Genomic DNA, 16,473 nt, shown 5'->3' on the forward strand with positions numbered 1-16,473 from the left:
GGGGGGGATCGACGAGCAGCTTGGTAAGAAATAGTAAGCTGGAGATTATTGGCCTAGTGGACATATTTATCTTGGTTTATGCCAGTAAATCCTTCAAAAGGCCATGTGGGATGTTGTCTGATACTCCGTAGTACCAGTTACCAAAGTTAAAGTGGGTAGAGGGGACAGATAATTTAGAGAACTAGAGCTATTCAGCTAAGATTGAAACAGGTATGGATTTGTCTTCTCTAGTCTGTTATATTTACCCTAATACATGTTCAGGCCACTGGAAAATTACCGTTCTCCACAAGGTAGGAGCTGATGGTCTGTCATTGCTGTGGTGGTAAACAGTAATTTTCCCTTGATGTATGCCTGTGGAGTGACACCTGTACATAAAATTGCTTACTCTACTGTTTTATTTTCAAACTGACTTAAATCTGTTTTGCTTAATAGAGACTGAGGTAAAGAAAAGCATTTGATAGGTTCTTACAGTGATGGACAAAGATACAGAATAAGTAAGTGGAGAAACTAATAGACACCTAGATATTCCAAATTACTGAGCTCCTCAGCTCTTTCTGTAGTTGAGGAGAAGAAAAGATGCTGAGTGTCTCTGGAAACTCCTAAAGATGAGTCTGGAGTATCTATGTTGCTATAGTAAAAATTGTGAACAGTGTCCAATTTTTGAGGTTATTTTTGTTTTAAAGAAAACAAACATACACAAATATGTGATTTTAGCATTAATGTAGAATGAGGGAAGGTTGTTCATTTTGTGATTGTAACTACTCAAAACCTAAAGTAATTTTTCTGGTGTGATGCGGTGATTCTAAAAAAAAACAACCCACCAAAACCAACCAAAAAACCAGTCAGAAACCCCTATGACCTTGTCAAGATACATGTACTGTTTCTATACCTTGTAACTCCAGTGACATTGAGCAAGTTAAAATATTTGTGTGTATTTTTAGAGGATCTTTAATCAAAGCACAGACAATTCTTCCTGCTGATTCTTCACAGTTTAAAGTATGCCATTCCGATAAAAAAGAATGACACCTAAGATGCTGCCAATTAAGGTATCTAATTTTGGATAAATGATCTATTTTAACTCCGTCAGTAAAAATCAGTAAATTGTTGCAGGTGCTGTATCTCCAAAATGCCAAACTATCTATTATTATTACTATTATTATTATTATTATTATTATTATTAATTTATTTAGAGAAACAATTATAAAACAGCTTGTGCGAGCTGTAGAGCAGCAGACTTAATCAGTTAAGGCTGGGTCTTTAAGGAAGTTCTTATTTTATACTTTGTTACATGTTTTTTTTCCAAGCAAAAGCAAAAATGGCAAGTTGTGCTCTTGTGCAGCGCAGATGCAGCCAGCGGCGGCACTGCGGGACCACGGCCTTCAGCCCGGCATCCCGGGGAAATGAACCTGCCCTGAGCCTGGGGTCGGTTTTGCTGGGATCACCCACCCGCTGGGTGATCCCTTTATCAGTTCCCCTCCTAAATGAATGTGGAAGCTGATAATTGACCTCAACAGAAATTAACAGCGTTGGAAATCCCTGGCATAGGGAACTCTGGTGAATCTTGTAGGAATGGGGAGTGGATAGGAAAGATGGACAAATAATCCATTTGATTTGAAGGCTGCAGGTGGTGAGAGCAGCAGTTGCCTCTCCACTTGCTGGCTGATCAGCCCTTTATGTGTTGTTGGAAAGTATCCATAATCTGTATTTCCATTTGTGGGCTGGGAGGAGGAGAGGTGACATTTAGGGGATGAGGGAGTGACCCTAGAAATATTGCAGGAGGAAGTAGCAATGGGGGGCAGCTAGAGAGCACAGATGGGACAGCTGATATTATTACAATAGGTACTGTCTAAACAATTTGGTAGGAACAATCGATAGGAAACAGTGCTTTATTTGTATTTGGGCTTACGGGAGAATGTGTTGTTTTATCCACTGACTCACCTCCATGTAGAGCATCACAGGAAGCGGCCTGCAAGCTTTCAGGGGATTAGGTAAAGCGCTGGCCCTACCAAATCAGGCTTTGCAATAGTCCTGACTTGTTGTTTTACAGTCAGGATTTTGCTCACTGTGGGCATCCTATAGACTCCAAATCGTGAAAATGGGTAAGAATACACCCAACTCCACCCCTTCAGAGGCTGTTGCTTGTTTTCTTCCCTCAGGCCAGTGCAAAGCGCCTTGTTGGAGCAAGGCGGTTTTGACCAAGTCTATTAAATTTTGCACAAATAATAGCTGCTCTCTTTAATTGTGTTACAAATTATCTGGTATCTACAGCTCTGTGAGTAAACTGCAGAAATGGTCAACTCCTGGCAACGGGAATAAACGCCAGAGAGCAGGGCATGGACCCAGGGCTTTAAAGCTCCCACCTGCTCTGCAGGGCCGTGTTCTGAAAGTCAGTGAAGTTCATGGCAGGTGGAAAGTGCTAAGGTTTATGAGTTTGGGAGCAAATTGAACTAAGCTACCATTAAAACAATCACTTCCCAAAATGACTTGCAAAGGATGCTTTAGATTCGGGTTTCTGACAGTTCAGACCACAAACCCACTGGTGGAATCAGTGAACACGAGGGGGTTCCTCTGCCTTGTCTGGTATGAGATGCACGTTCCTCTGGCTTATGTTGGGATCAAAAAGAAATGAGGGAATGGAAAACCTAGGAAAGAGTGAGAAACTCGCTTTGTGTATGAGTAGAGCGGCTTTGTAGTAGAAAGACCTCTAAAGCTCATGTTTGGATCCTTGGGAAACAATGATTTCATCATCAAATCTAACTACAGAGTGTACCCAAAAGAACTAAAATGAGTACAATTACAGGGAACATAAGGTTTAATAATGATGCTGCCTTAGTGTGATTAATAAGCCTGCTGATTTCCCATGTCTTATCAGATGACTGTAACACTGTTTTGTATATTTGTTATCTCCATTATGTGTTGTAGTAAGGGTAGATAAATGGAAATACCATGGAGGCAACAGGAAACAAAACAAAAATAATCAAACATGTTTATCACTAGAGCATTAAAATGGCTGCTGTGGCAGACACCAGATGAATTATGCAATACATAACTTAATTCTCTGGGCCACAGATGTTTCATTTTTCCTGCAAGAAGATGATTGAACCTTGAATGACAGTTTCAGGCAGTCTTTGATTGCTCTGTGGGTCACATGCTTGATATGACCTGCATTTGAGTTGCTTTCTACATGCTGTTGCTTTATAAAACATGTAAAATTGACATCATGTTGGCTGCTCAAGGCCAAGTCAGGAGTAATTCCATGCTTTTGATATGCTTTGTGTGCAAGTGAGGGAGAGGGAAGGGTGTCTGTGTTTAGATTCTGGTACGTTATTGAATCAACCGGAGTCAGGAGAGGGGAATTGCAGCAAGCTCTTTCAATTTGTAACAGGAGGCACTAGGAAATAGGGAGTTTGCCGCGTCTGTGTCATCTTGCATTGTTAGAAAATCCTCAGAGCCGTAGTATTGGATGAGGCAGAGACTCCTGCTACCCAGGGCACAGCTCAGTGCAGATTGGCAGTGGCCAGGAAGGCAGCTGGAAATGTTTGTTTGTCTAAATCGGCTCCTCGGAGCGTGAAGATCCGGCATAACCTGAACCTGGAGATTGTGTTCTTCACCCTCAGGATTTGATCCTGCAGATCTGGTGGGTTTATACTGATACTGGTGCAACATCTTGATCTCAGGACATTAGTGCAGGTGGGATTCAGGTGTAAATAACACCACAAATTAAACATCAGAAAGTTCTTTCTCTTTTTCTCTATAGTCTCCAAAGGCAGGTCAAAATGATTACACCAGAACTGGATTGTGGGGACTCCTCTCAACCAGACAGTACTAGAGCCCGCAGCTTGTGAGGGTGCAGACTTCTCACCAGCTCCCTCACAAGTTAGTAGAAACTGATTTTTAGGTCTATCTAAACAAGGTTATTTTTTTCTGCAAATTTCAGTTGCAAAAATTATCTCATGTTTCAACAGCCTTCTTTGAACTCGGTGGCCCAACAGATTGTCACCAGTGGTCTGAGGTGGGAGGAGACCCAGAATGATCCAAATCTTGACACTCCTAATTACTCATTTTAACACTACTCATAGGGCTTTGCAGGGTAAAGCAAAAATACATTGTGAAAGAGGACATGTTTGATCATGAGACAGGGAGAAAAAGGATTTATTGCATTTCTTTCCCTTTCTGTAATGGGCAGCGTGATGGGCAGACGCAGAATTCACAAGAGACCTGTTCTTGTGGAGAGAAAAACACAGTGAAAGTTGAGTAAGAGGTGTTTAAATGGAGGGTTGAGCAGTAATGGGGAGCTAAGATTCACAATGGCTTTTGGCGCAATATATGTAAATATGTGCCATGTAAGAAAATAGTATTGTCATCAAATAAAAAAGATGTACCATCTATTTATATGTTGGGCTGATTTTTATACAACCGATACGCCTTTTCTTTCTCCCAGCTGCTCACCTTAAGCGTTCTTCTTTGGTTTGCAAGGTGTGTCAAGGTCAAGTGTGTGTAACACCGTAGGAATTACAGCTCTGGGGTTCTATGAGTTGGTATTATCTGTAATATATAATTCTTGTTTTTTCTCTTTATATTTTATTGAGCATATGAATTAGCGTCACTCTCATCAATTTCTCTCTGTAGAAACGATTAAGAAAACACTGCTGCTCTTTAGGAACTCTGCTCCCTAGTGTATCACTGGAATAATAAAGCTGATTTCTATTGTATTTAAAACTTTATAGTTGCAAACATGATTTTGTTATCCTTGAAATCCTGATTTAAGCCATGAAAGAGAAAACAAAGTGAACAAAGTGCTGTGCAGGTTTTCTTGGAAAGCAGTTTTTCTAAGGACTGAAAGATGTTTCATTTTATAGGGTCTTTTCCTTCTAACGATTGAGATGATTCTTGTCTTGTATTGTCCAGGTATTGCTCAATATCTTGGCCTTTATAAGCAGTTTCTTTAACCTTTATCAATATTTGATGATCACTTGACATCTTTCAAGCGCCTAGGACATCATTTATTTGAAGCTCATACCTGCAGCTGGTGTGACTGTTTGATCCTGGTACTTAGGATACTAACCTGGTGTGCTTAATGGGAAATCTTTGCGTGAGATTTCATTTATTTTTTCAGCCTGAATCTGTATGCGGTGCACTGCGTGGGTACAAGGCTAGCAATGAAGGGAAACAAGAATTAATTCTAATAAAATGGAAAAAAAAAAAAAAAACTCAAAAAAGTTAGCATTGAGTCTCTCTCCTTTTTGCTAGGGGAGAAACTTGATTTAGTGTGGGGTAACTGCAAAGAGGGGTCTGGACAATGTACAGCGGACACTTAACCATTCCCCAGATTAATCCAGATGACGTATTGTGTAATCGCTGGAGCACCTGAAACCAGCGTTTCTTTGATCTCTCAATTTAAAGCCTTCAGTGTTTCACTGCTTAGCAGAGAGAGGATTTTTTCTTCAATTGAGTTCCCAGGGAAGGAAACACCCAATTCATTACTAAAGTTGGTGGATTTATGAATCCCTGAACAGAGAAATTCTTTTACAAGAGGCCTGGATTTATATGACATTGGAAAAAGGATTATCTGATCTGAAGATCCTTAGAGGGTTGCTGTGAAAGAAAATATTAACCTATAGCTCTTGCAATTTGAAAAGTAGATTTGAGAACTTAGTAGTAAAAAGTGTGTGAGTTCTTGCCCTTTGAGGTGCTATACTGGTTATGCTGAAATAACTTTTTTTTTTCTTTCTGTGTATGACCCTTGAGTCTGTTACTTTTGGAGGTTGTATTAGCAATAAAGGGGGATTTGTCTCGTATGGATGTTGGTTGGATTAGAATCATTATGAAGTCTAAAAATGGATAAACTGTGTGTACAGTGCAAGAAAAATGTAATTAGGGTTTTTTTTTTATATTACCTTGTATTGGAAACTTTCTAAGAGCTTCAAAGAAAGCGTTTGGTTCTTCATATGTAGGTCCTAGAAATGAGGCGAGCCAGCGCCACGGGCAACTTGCCTTGGCCACCGAGGTGCAGGGATTAGATGAGTGCATGTACCAGCGGAGCTTAGAAAAAGTCTGGTATTTGGGTAGAAAAATTGTCATCCTTCTTTTTTGCTTAAAGAAAAAATAAAATTGAATATTCAAATGCCGGAATGCTCTTGTGCCCTGAGTGAATGCCTTGATCATTGGGCTGCAGGCAATTTTGACGTTGTTTAGTGATCCGAAATTACTCCTTAGACCCAGGAACTTTCCCTGATAAAAATTTTATTGAAACTTGAAAAAATTCGATGCACTGCTTTGGTTTTTTGCCTTTTTTTTTTCAATGCTCTGACCCTTCTTCTTCTTTTATTCACCTCCCAAATAACTTCACATTTTGTCTTGTGCTAGCAAAGTACTAGATTATGCTGCCTCTAATTTTAAGGGCCTAAGATGTTTACTTAATTTGGCCAAAATCTGCTCTGTGATGATCATAGATACATGTTACAAGTAGGATTTTTCTTTTTTTCTTAATTAAACATAAATACACATTAGTTGATAATGTATGCTTTTAGTTTGAAATTGCCTGCATAAATGTTTTAGTAATTAGAACATTTTAACAAGCCCCGGTGGCTCCATAGACCGTTTTCTCTGACCAGTAAACTTATACATGTTTTTAAAGAAAACAAATGTGTGGGAAAAAATGTTGTCTGTTTTTTGCCAAACCAAAATATTAATCTGCCCTGCTAGTGAAGTTTCTTGGCCACGCCACTGACTGCAATTTCAAAAGTGTCATCTGTATTTTTCAGTTCTTCCATGTATAAAGAATCCAACAGCAGTTTCCTTCAAGGTTCACTAACTTTGAATGTTTAGGGGGCTGTAGCCACAAGATTTGGCAAACCATTCGCTTGTCATGTTAATAAAAAGGGAATTGTTTCTGCCTCTTTAAGCTAGTATCTAAATGAAGGACTTGGATCAACTGGATTTTAATCATAAAGTCCAAATTCTTCTTGCTTACAAGTGAATAGCTTCATGGTGTTTAGGGTTTTCATCTGATTTAATTTTATTTAGAAAAAGAACTGAGCTTCTTCCATGTTACCAATTCTTGAATTTGCTTGCTTGTTACGCTGTTCAAACCTAATCGGCTATCTTGATCTTAAAAAGAAAATTGAGCCTTTCTGCGGTTTTTATTTCCCATAAGCAATTGAATTGAAAAGTGGCATGGTTTTTGTTTTTTTTTTTTTAAAACTCCTTAAGTTGTTTTTTTTATAGATGGCATATTAGCTTTGAGGGCTCTTTCATGACTGGTAAAAGCTTATACCTTGTAAAATCTATAGCTTTTAATGCATTTTGTTTTTCACTTCAAACACAGTAGCAAGAGAAGAAATAATAGAATATTTCATGGTGATCCTGTTTCAACAGTTCAGATTCTTTTTACTTGGTGATGCTTATTCTGTAGCTCCAAATTCTTGGGCTTAAAATTTGATTTCCTAAAATCCTTAGCCTGAAAGTGTTGAAACTTGGAACAAGCTATCCGTAACACAGTCTTGGTTACATGATTACTTTTCCTCTAACACGTAGAGTATAAGGAATTAGATCAGAGAAATGATTATACTATCCGTGGAATGAGAAAGCACAGGGTAGATAATATTTGTTCCCAAAACCGGCTTTAACCCACCCTTTTTCTCATTATCTGTTTTAATGTTAAGGAAATATTACCCTTGAGAAACCCGGAATAATGTTGGGTTGCAATGTAGAAATCTGCTGTAAAACACCATAAATATCAGTGTATTTTTAGCAAAAGGTCGTCTTGTTACTAATTACCCTCATTCTCTGTATCTATGTGAAGAAAGACAGAACTTTGGGGTTTTTCTCCATCCTTGTCTTCAGCTCTTGGGGTGACGGAGGAATCCAGGCGCTCACAAGGAATGAAGAAATTTAAAAGTAAAATCATCAGATCTGTGTCTGTTACAAGCGAGTTTAGTTCACATGGAGTGACTTTGGTCAGAAATTTAGGGCCAGTATAACCACAGATTTGCTAAACTTGGCAATTGTTCCCTTCGAGGTTCCCACCAGGTTTTCAGTGAAAACCCGCAGGACAAGATGCTGGCAGCCTTGAGCTGGATGGTATTTTGCCTGTCAAGTCGTTCCGTTGAAAAAAAGAGAAATATTGAAATAGGAAGGGATGAAAATGAGCAAATGTATCGGATGGTGAATGCATCAAAAATTACCCGTGTGGGACTAATTCAGTGAGCCAAAGTGGAGCTTCCTCGTACCTTGCAGGTTTGAATTCGACACGGTGCTTTGTAAACAATAAATCAATGCAAGTTGTTTCTCTGAGTGCATAAAAGGTGTGAGAACTGTAATTTATTTTATAATAAATACTTCTGCTGAGCAAACAGTGAATGTAGCTATTAGAGACTTTCTCCAATAAGTGATTTTAGACTGCTGAGTGCCAGCTACTGATGTGGTAGTTGAGCTTTTAAAATGAAAAGACTGAATTCCTTTTGAAGATTCTTCTGAATGCTGTTGACACTTGTGCTAGGAAAGAATATAGAGTAATTTAATTCATTACTTTACTTAAAGATAACACTTATGGTTGCAGCATTAACCTCCATTGGTGTGCAGGCTACGAGACTGGAGGTGTTTTGCTTGAATTTTTTCAGAGATGTTGCATCCTTTTATTAGGTGTGGGGAGACAGATTGTGTGTGGAAAAGCTGGGTAGAAAAAATGTGTGAGGGAAAGGGGAGTTCAGGATCAGTCAGCTGGTGTGTCTGGATACAAGGACAAAGGGACAATTTTGCCTTTGGCTACAGTTTGACACTTCTACTGGATTCAGTCAGAATTATCTGTGCACGCTGAAGGGCAGAAATGTCATTTTTATGGCGTTCTATATCCTCGGTCGCTTTTTTTTTGGTAATTGGCTGCGTATAGCAGTGCTGTAATAGAGCTCTTAAATCCTGACCCCAGCCGAAATGGCATACATATACCGGTATTAATACTTCTGTCCGTTTTAAATGCAGGATTGTCCTGAGTCCTTCCACCTTGGTTTTCAGGCACCGTCCTGTGTCTCAGCCTGTTCTGCTGGCAGCCAGGCACCGTGCCGCTGGCCCGGGGCGCTCCTCTGCTCCTCTTAGTCCCATCTTGGTCCTCTGGCCTCAGACATCCCTCTGTTCCTTCTCCCCCTCTCCTCACCTCTTTCCCTACCCTTGGCTGCCTTCACTTGTCTCTGTGACCTTTAAAGGTGGCTGTGGGTCTTTTGGTGGGTCCAGACCCCTTAACACCTTTGCCTCTTCCTGCTCATTGCTTCTGCATCAGAGTCATCATCTTCTCTCCCCCCAAAAAAGTTCCCTTGGCTGAACTGAAAAACCTTTCTGCTCCCAAAACAGGACGATCTTTCTCTCCTGCTCCGAGGGTTTTGTGCTTCTGAGCCCTTCGCCCTTCTCAGGTTCTGTAGTTTTTCAGACCTTTGGCTGATACCTGGCACCCCCTGTTTGGGAGGAAAGGCAGTGATTTTATTGTTCTCCAAACCCTATAGAGCGGAAACTGGATTCGCTTAAGCTGTAGCCAGCGTGGTGGGATGGGACGTTCCCAGCTCTGATCCGGCAGGCATGTGACATAGTCCAGACATCATTTACTGGCTCCATATAACCTGAGGCATTCACACATAAATTCAACCTGAATACATAAGCTTATATAAAGAGGATCCTTAAACTATCCTGGCTAAAAATATTTGTAAAATGCTTGGAAACATTGTTTGGGGGGTTTTTTTGGGTGCATTAGGATGCTCTCTTCCTTCTTATCTCTACAGATACATAATGGGGTCACTTTGCATGGTCTTAGGGACATCTTTTCCCTGTGAAATACTGTAATTTCCATATGTGGATTAATGAGATGGACAACTATTTTGGGTCCGGAGTCTAAAACAAAAGGGTTTTTTTCACAACTGCAGAGGCTTAAAGAGATCAACAGTGTTATTGTAGGCTTATGTTAACCTGGCCAGGTCAGTCTTCTGGCTACTCCTGGCACACTTTGAATCCTTATTTGCCCAAAGAGTGATTGTTGAATTCAGTAACTAATGTCTGTTACTTATTATTAATTCAAAACATCGTGTGCATGATTTTTTCCCAATGTAAGAGCACACTAGCTTCTCCTGCACAAGAAAACACGTTAATCTGTTTTCCATTATTGTCCAAAAGATTTTTTCGAAAGGCAATTCATGTTGCCCCGACAACATTAAAGGCTGTAATTAAAAATAATTTTCCATTAATTTATATACATACACATTTACTTATTATGATCTTTTACTGCATTTCCCTAAGTGTGCACACAGAAACCTAAAATGCTGCTGAAGAGTAAGTCAATATTCAGTGTAATGATCCAGTCTCGAGCGTGCCAGTACCCTGATGTACTTCAATTAACCATCCTTCCTGGCGAACACCTCCATAGAAAACTGGATCTTCTGTGGGATCAGCAGAAAAACAAACCCTGCCTTTTCTGCATCGGCAGAGGAAGGGAATTCCAGTATTTCACAGCTTTTATTGATAATGATCTGCTACAGATTAAAAACAAAAAACAGACATTATGGTGTTGGCAGATTGCAAAAGGACTTGCTGGTTAAAGCTGCTGTTCATCGGAGATGAGGATAGTGTTTATTGCTTCCATATGGTCCAGAGATAACAAGACAGGCAAAATGTCTGGGGAGAAGTAATATGTCTTATTATATTGATACAGAACATACTTGTAGCTCTCTAGGCCCTTTTCCTGGTACCTTTCACAGGTGAGAGCCTGAGTGTGAAATATTTGCCTGTGATTCACCACGATGATAAAAAAGGATTGCTTAAGGATTGGATCCGTTTGTGTGAGTGAAGTCTGGGAAATGCTGGAGTTTGTAAAGGGTCAGGGCTGGTAGCTGCCACCTAACACACGTATGGGAAGGATCTGCTTTTCCTTGACTGTTTGCAGGTTTTTCAACCCTTTGACTTCTCATTCAGCTTTGTAAAGTGCATTAAAAGTCTGAGTCTGAACTCAAAGTTTCATAAATTTGTGTCAAAAAACTCTTTTCTGCATGATGTAAAATAAAATTTCTTGGTCTCTTTGACCTCATGATATCTTTTTTTAGCCAAAACAAGACCACTGAAGAACTGTGGTCTTTGACTTCCCTATAATTAGCACTTGTGAAGCACCTTTACATGTAGGAAAGATGACACTGCCCCTTCTGCAGAAGGTTGGGGAATAAGATCTTCAAAGATCTAATGGATATGCTCAGGTATTGATACGCTTATTACGTTGCAAAAAGGGAACAGGCAAAGAAATTGGAGACTTAAACCAGTCCACAGAGCTGAAACCCAAGAGGATTTCACCAGGCAAAAGATTAGCTGATCAGTCTTACTGTGTCCTTTTAAAAAAAATATTGAAAATTGGTATTGTTTGTCTGAATGTTGCAATTGTGCGGTGCATGAACTCATATAGCAGGCATTCTTCATTTGATAACTGCTTCTGCTCTCTTGTTCTCCCAGGGCTGATGAAATCGAGATGATCATGACAGACCTTGAAAGAGCAAATCAGGTAGGATTTTAAATGAGTCCCTCATAAAATTCTAAGTGTGACTTTGATTTTATTTTTTTCTTCTCTTTTTGGATTTCATGACAGTTCTTTTATATGCACTTAGCAGTCATAACTCTGTAGAGTAAGAAAATATGCAAATTTAGAGAAAAATACAGCTCTTTAGGGATACTCTGTAAGGATTGTATGCACAGTAGAGTACTGCTTGCCGAATATTTACCTCCTAATAATTTAAACTTAAGTTCCTCCTAAAGTTATTCTTGGGGTTATGCTTCTAAATCCATCATGTTCGTCCCTACCTACTGGTTTACCCAAATTAAAGAGCTTCTGCCTTGCCAGCAGCCCCACCTAGGGAGGCCAGGCCTTCTGCTGCAGCTCTGGCTTTTGTGGGCTTGTCTGGACTTTTCTTTTTCCTTCAATTTCTGATGTGTTTTATTGGCCGTATTAATTTTTAGTAAGGGTTGGATCAGACTGTTCCATGCAGGAGAACAAAGACGTTTTAATTTGTTCCTGCAGATGCTAATTTGGTAGCCTTTGAGATGTCTCTTCCACATTCCCTCACAGTGCACACACTCCTGAGAAAGCGGCACAGTCATAAGGAACTTAAACTAAAAAGTTTTTAAAAACCCAAATCCAATACCCAAGAAAAGTACCCTTCTGGTCCAGTCTGTACTTTGAGTGACTGTATGAGGTGATGAAGGAGATGTGACATGCAGGCACCATGCAGGTGATAAATGCAACAAGTGATGGTTTCACAGAGGGAAACTTGAGCCAGGCCTTTGCTTGTCAGTGAGCTTCATTGATCCCTCTGTCAGGTAAGATTGGAGATTCTGGATCTTAAGCTGCTGCTTTGGTTTGTCTTTTTCCTTTTGCCAGATCAGGCCGCCCACTCCCCTGGTGCAGCTGAGCAGTATAGCAAGTGTATCGTCCTTTATCATAGACTCATAGACTGGTCGGGGTTGGAAGGGACCTTAAAGACCATCCAGTTCCAACCCCCTGCCCTGGGCAGGGACACCTCCCACCAGACTAGGTTGCTCAAAGCCCCATCCAACCTGGCCTTGAACCCCTCCAGGGATGGGGCAGCCACAGCTTCTCTGGGCAACCTGTTCCAGTGTCTCACCATCCTCCCAGGAAAGAATTTCTTCCTGGTGTCTAATCTAAATCTCCCCACTTTCAGTGTAAAACCGTTCCCCCTCATCCTATGGCTCCCCTCCCTGATCAAGAGTCCCCTTCAACTTTCCTGGAGCCTTTTTAGGGACTGGAAGGGGCTCTGAGGTCTCCCTAGAGCCTTCTCTTCTCCAGGCTGAACAACAGTGAACTTTACAGTAGTTTTTATAAAATGGAAAAATACTAATGAATCAGAAGGCAGATTTGTAAGTTGCTGGGTTGATTATTTAGTCAGTAGAAGAAAATTGGGGTTTCCACACTGGGTTTTTAGTTCTGTCAAAGAACTTTTGTAGACAGCATTAAATATTTATGAAAGTGCTAGTAATTATTTGAAAATCTGTAGGCTTTTTAGAAATGATGTAGGTGTTAAAGATGCTTTGGTAGAATTATTTGGTGATTTTTGCAAAGGCAGTACGTTTTGCAAAGTTGTAGCAATGATTTACTCAGTAGGTTTTTTCTTTTCTCAGAGTAGGTTGTAGGTGGTTGCAGTTAAAGAACAGGTATTTCTGATTTTCTCATTGCCATACTAAAATGGAATATATCTGTTTGTGCAGAAATGCTAAAGATACTCTCATATCTAACTGGAACAAACTTGCAACATGGAGTTTTTTTACTTTACTGTTTTTTTTAAAATCAGTCCAAATTTATAACTGCTCATGTGCATAACCCTTACTTTGGTTGTAATTCAGCAAACTCTGAATCTGTATGTAAATATCAGTGTGCAATTAATTTATCTGCATTGTAAAGCCAGAAGAGGTGATTCTGCCTCCTCTTTCCCCGTTTCCCTCCCTGCTGCTGTGGTCTGTCCCCTCCCCAACAGCAGCTTTTGCAGCTGGGGGACCCCTCATTGAGTCCATTGAGCTCAGGGACTGCAGAAAAGCCTGAATTTGAGGGAAGAGCCAGATTTGTTTTCTGTGGGTTTAGCAAATTGAGGCAGCTCAACGAGACGTGGGAGAAGCAGCAGCACCAAGATGAGGGACGTGAGGGGAGAGTGTGGCCTTGGAGGAGACAGGGACAGGAAAGTTCACCGATGGAGCTGCTGGAGTAGCTCAGCTGATTTGCTGAAACATGCCTGTGGCCCTTGTCTTGTACGATGCTTTACCTTTATAAAACACTCCTGTAAATTATAACTAAGTAATCTTTGTAGCAGCAATTCCTGTGTCTTTATGGTTGAAAAAAAAAATTGGAAGAAATTAAATCCGTTGCACAGGCCAGAAAGTGAGTCTGCATCAGGCTGAAGTGTCACAATTGCAGAAACAAGTACTTAACATAATTATGTATTTAATAGTTAAATTAACATTTCCTTTTACCATTTCAGTAAGCACTTATTCCCCATTATTAAGGCTACCTTTAAAGAGTAGTACTCAGCATGACTCCTACTTTGAGGATAGACTGCCTTGCTGATTTTGCTGTGATGTTTTGCTGCTCTGGAATTAACACTGACCCAGACGACTGCGATTCGGAGCAGAAATTTACAGATCGGCAAAATGTTTCCCCTGAAACTGTGAAAAATAATTAAAACAATAAATATCTGATATTTTTTGAAGATCCCTTTCTTAGTTACTGCCCTTTTTAAATCCAGAGCTGCCATTTCTGAACTTTCTTCCCTTGCTGTATGTGAGGACACCTCTCTCTCTGGCCTGAAGAGGTGGGGGGTGGCACTGCCCTCTCCAGTTCTGCAGTGACCAGAGGGTGGCTGTGCTTGTTGACGTTAATCCAGGTTATCAAAGTCATGAGGCCAGAGTTGATGTTTTAAGTCCCACTGTCATGTCCTGTTGGGTGAAGCATGGACCATTCTTCTTAGTCTTCAGACTCCATCACCTCTCTTCTCCACCGTTTTTTCCTCATTTGGATCCTCAAATTGTTTCCTGCAGGAGCTTTCTGGGCTTCTTCATCCCCAAAAGAAATTACTAGCTCATAGAAGTAATTACCTTTAAATACCAGTGAGCTTTGCAATTTTCTGCTTAGGAAGAAAAAGGGTTAGTGACTGCAAAGCTCGGTTTCTCTCTGTTGTATTGGTATTGCAAGGTATAAATTGAATTTTCCCCCAAACCATGACCCTAACCAACAAGAGAAATAAATCCCTCACTTGAGGTGGGACGGAGGAATTTGGAGGCAGGTGCTGGAGGTGGCGATGTGGTGGCTGCTGGGATGACGACCCTTCCTCAGCCGCTAATCCAGGCACTCGGGGCCGTTAATCCAAGATCTTGAGTGGGATTTTGCAGCAGGGTTAGTCCCCTTCACACTGACAAAGCTCCCACAGAGTAATTTAAGCACACCAATTTACACCCACCGCTGGGTGAGGGGGGGCCTGCCTGGGAGGTGGGTGTAAGTGGTCACTTTAAAGTCCTGAGAGCTACAAACTGGTACAAAAAGGACAAGAATAGTACATCAAAATGGCTGGTCTACTTACCCTGCCTCAAGAGGAGCCGTTAGCTCCATGACGTGTAGGTTCAGCTGGGGTGTAAGGTCTGACGCCAGTGGCCTCCACTCGCTTTAGCAGTAAAGATGCAGCTGCATCATCTGGGAGGCAGCAGAGGAGCTGTGGGCAGCTGGGTCTGTCCACCCTCACAGAATCACAGACTGGTCGGGTTGGAAGGGACCTCTGGAGATCATCTCGTCCAACCCCCTGCCAAAGCAGGGTCACCCAGAGCAGGTTGGACAGGAACGTTTTCAGGTGGGTTTGAATCTCTCCAGAGAAGGAGGTTCCACACCCTCTCTGGGCAGCCTGTCCCAGTGCTCCATCACTCTCAAAGGAAAGAAGTTTTTCCTCGCGTTGAGATGGAATTTCCTGTGTTCCAGTTTGTGCCCATTCCCCCTTGTCCTGTCACTGGGCTCCACTGAAAAGAGTCTGGCCTCAAATTCTCTCGGGTCCGCTGCTGGTCCCAGGGGTGGTATGACTTGTATGGCTTGGGTCTGTAAAGGGCTGAAGTCAAAATATAACTAAATGCAATAGGAATGGCTTATTTTCCCTTTACTAACCCACCAGCTCGATAACGAAAATAAGCCGAGAGTTCACCCTCGCATTTCCATGAAGATTTAATAATCCTGTAGTTTGGGGAAGGGACTCATTTTATTAAGATTTCATTTTGCACAATAAATCACTGCATATTTTCTGATATGCTACGAAGTATAGTAGTAAATAATTAAAACTAAACTACCCTTACTTGTCAAAATAAATGATTTATCATAGTTTGGGATATAGCATCTTTGAATTTTTTATTGTTTGATTCCCAGAATATTATAATTTCCAATCAGTGAAGTTAATGAAGCTCCAGTGTACTTTTCTGCGTTTGCAACAGTTACAGTTGTGGGAATGTATATTTTACACAAATATTTATGGTTATAGCACTTTTCTCTATCTCTTCAAGTTTACACATTTCTCTTCCCTGTTTATGGCAGTAAGTCACGAATCCTTGGGATGACAAATTAATTCAAATGAATTATCCTTCTGTTTCTATACTTCATGTAGGAACCTGGAATCACCCAGTTGTGCATGAGAAAACCCGGGGTTTCTGTTAAAAAGAATAATTTCTACCTTGTGAAAACAGTAATACTTCGGAGTGTAAATTTTTTTTAAAAAAAAGAGAGAGAGACTCATTTTAATGTTTTAATATTGAGTCTAAGTTTGTGGTTTTATGATGTTGATGTATCCAGATCTGTTTACTGGCTTTATACATTCAGTTCACATTGGTTTTTTGGGGAAAAAAAAAAAAAAAGTCTAATGGGCTTTGTAATTTGGACTTCTTGAAAAAAAAAAAAGTGTTTTTTCACTTTTAAAAGAA

General features: G+C 40.5%; 1 protein-coding gene across 9 annotated transcripts in view; it reads left to right on the forward strand.

The window, feature by feature from the left end:
- Positions 1–16,473, forward strand: part of CUX1 (cut like homeobox 1) — a 278,806-nt gene that overhangs the window by 164,627 nt on the left and 97,706 nt on the right. For all 9 annotated transcript variants that reach the window (XM_074160646.1, XM_074160647.1, XM_074160648.1 and 6 more), the window contains one exon: positions 11,476–11,524. In XM_074160646.1, coding sequence (XP_074016747.1) covers positions 11,476–11,524 — 49 coding nt within the window. The remainder of the gene's footprint in view (positions 1–11,475; positions 11,525–16,473) is intronic.

This window comes from Numenius arquata, chromosome 18, assembly GCF_964106895.1.
Source record: "Numenius arquata chromosome 18, bNumArq3.hap1.1, whole genome shotgun sequence".
NCBI classification, from domain to species: Eukaryota; Metazoa; Chordata; class Aves; order Charadriiformes; family Scolopacidae; genus Numenius; species Numenius arquata.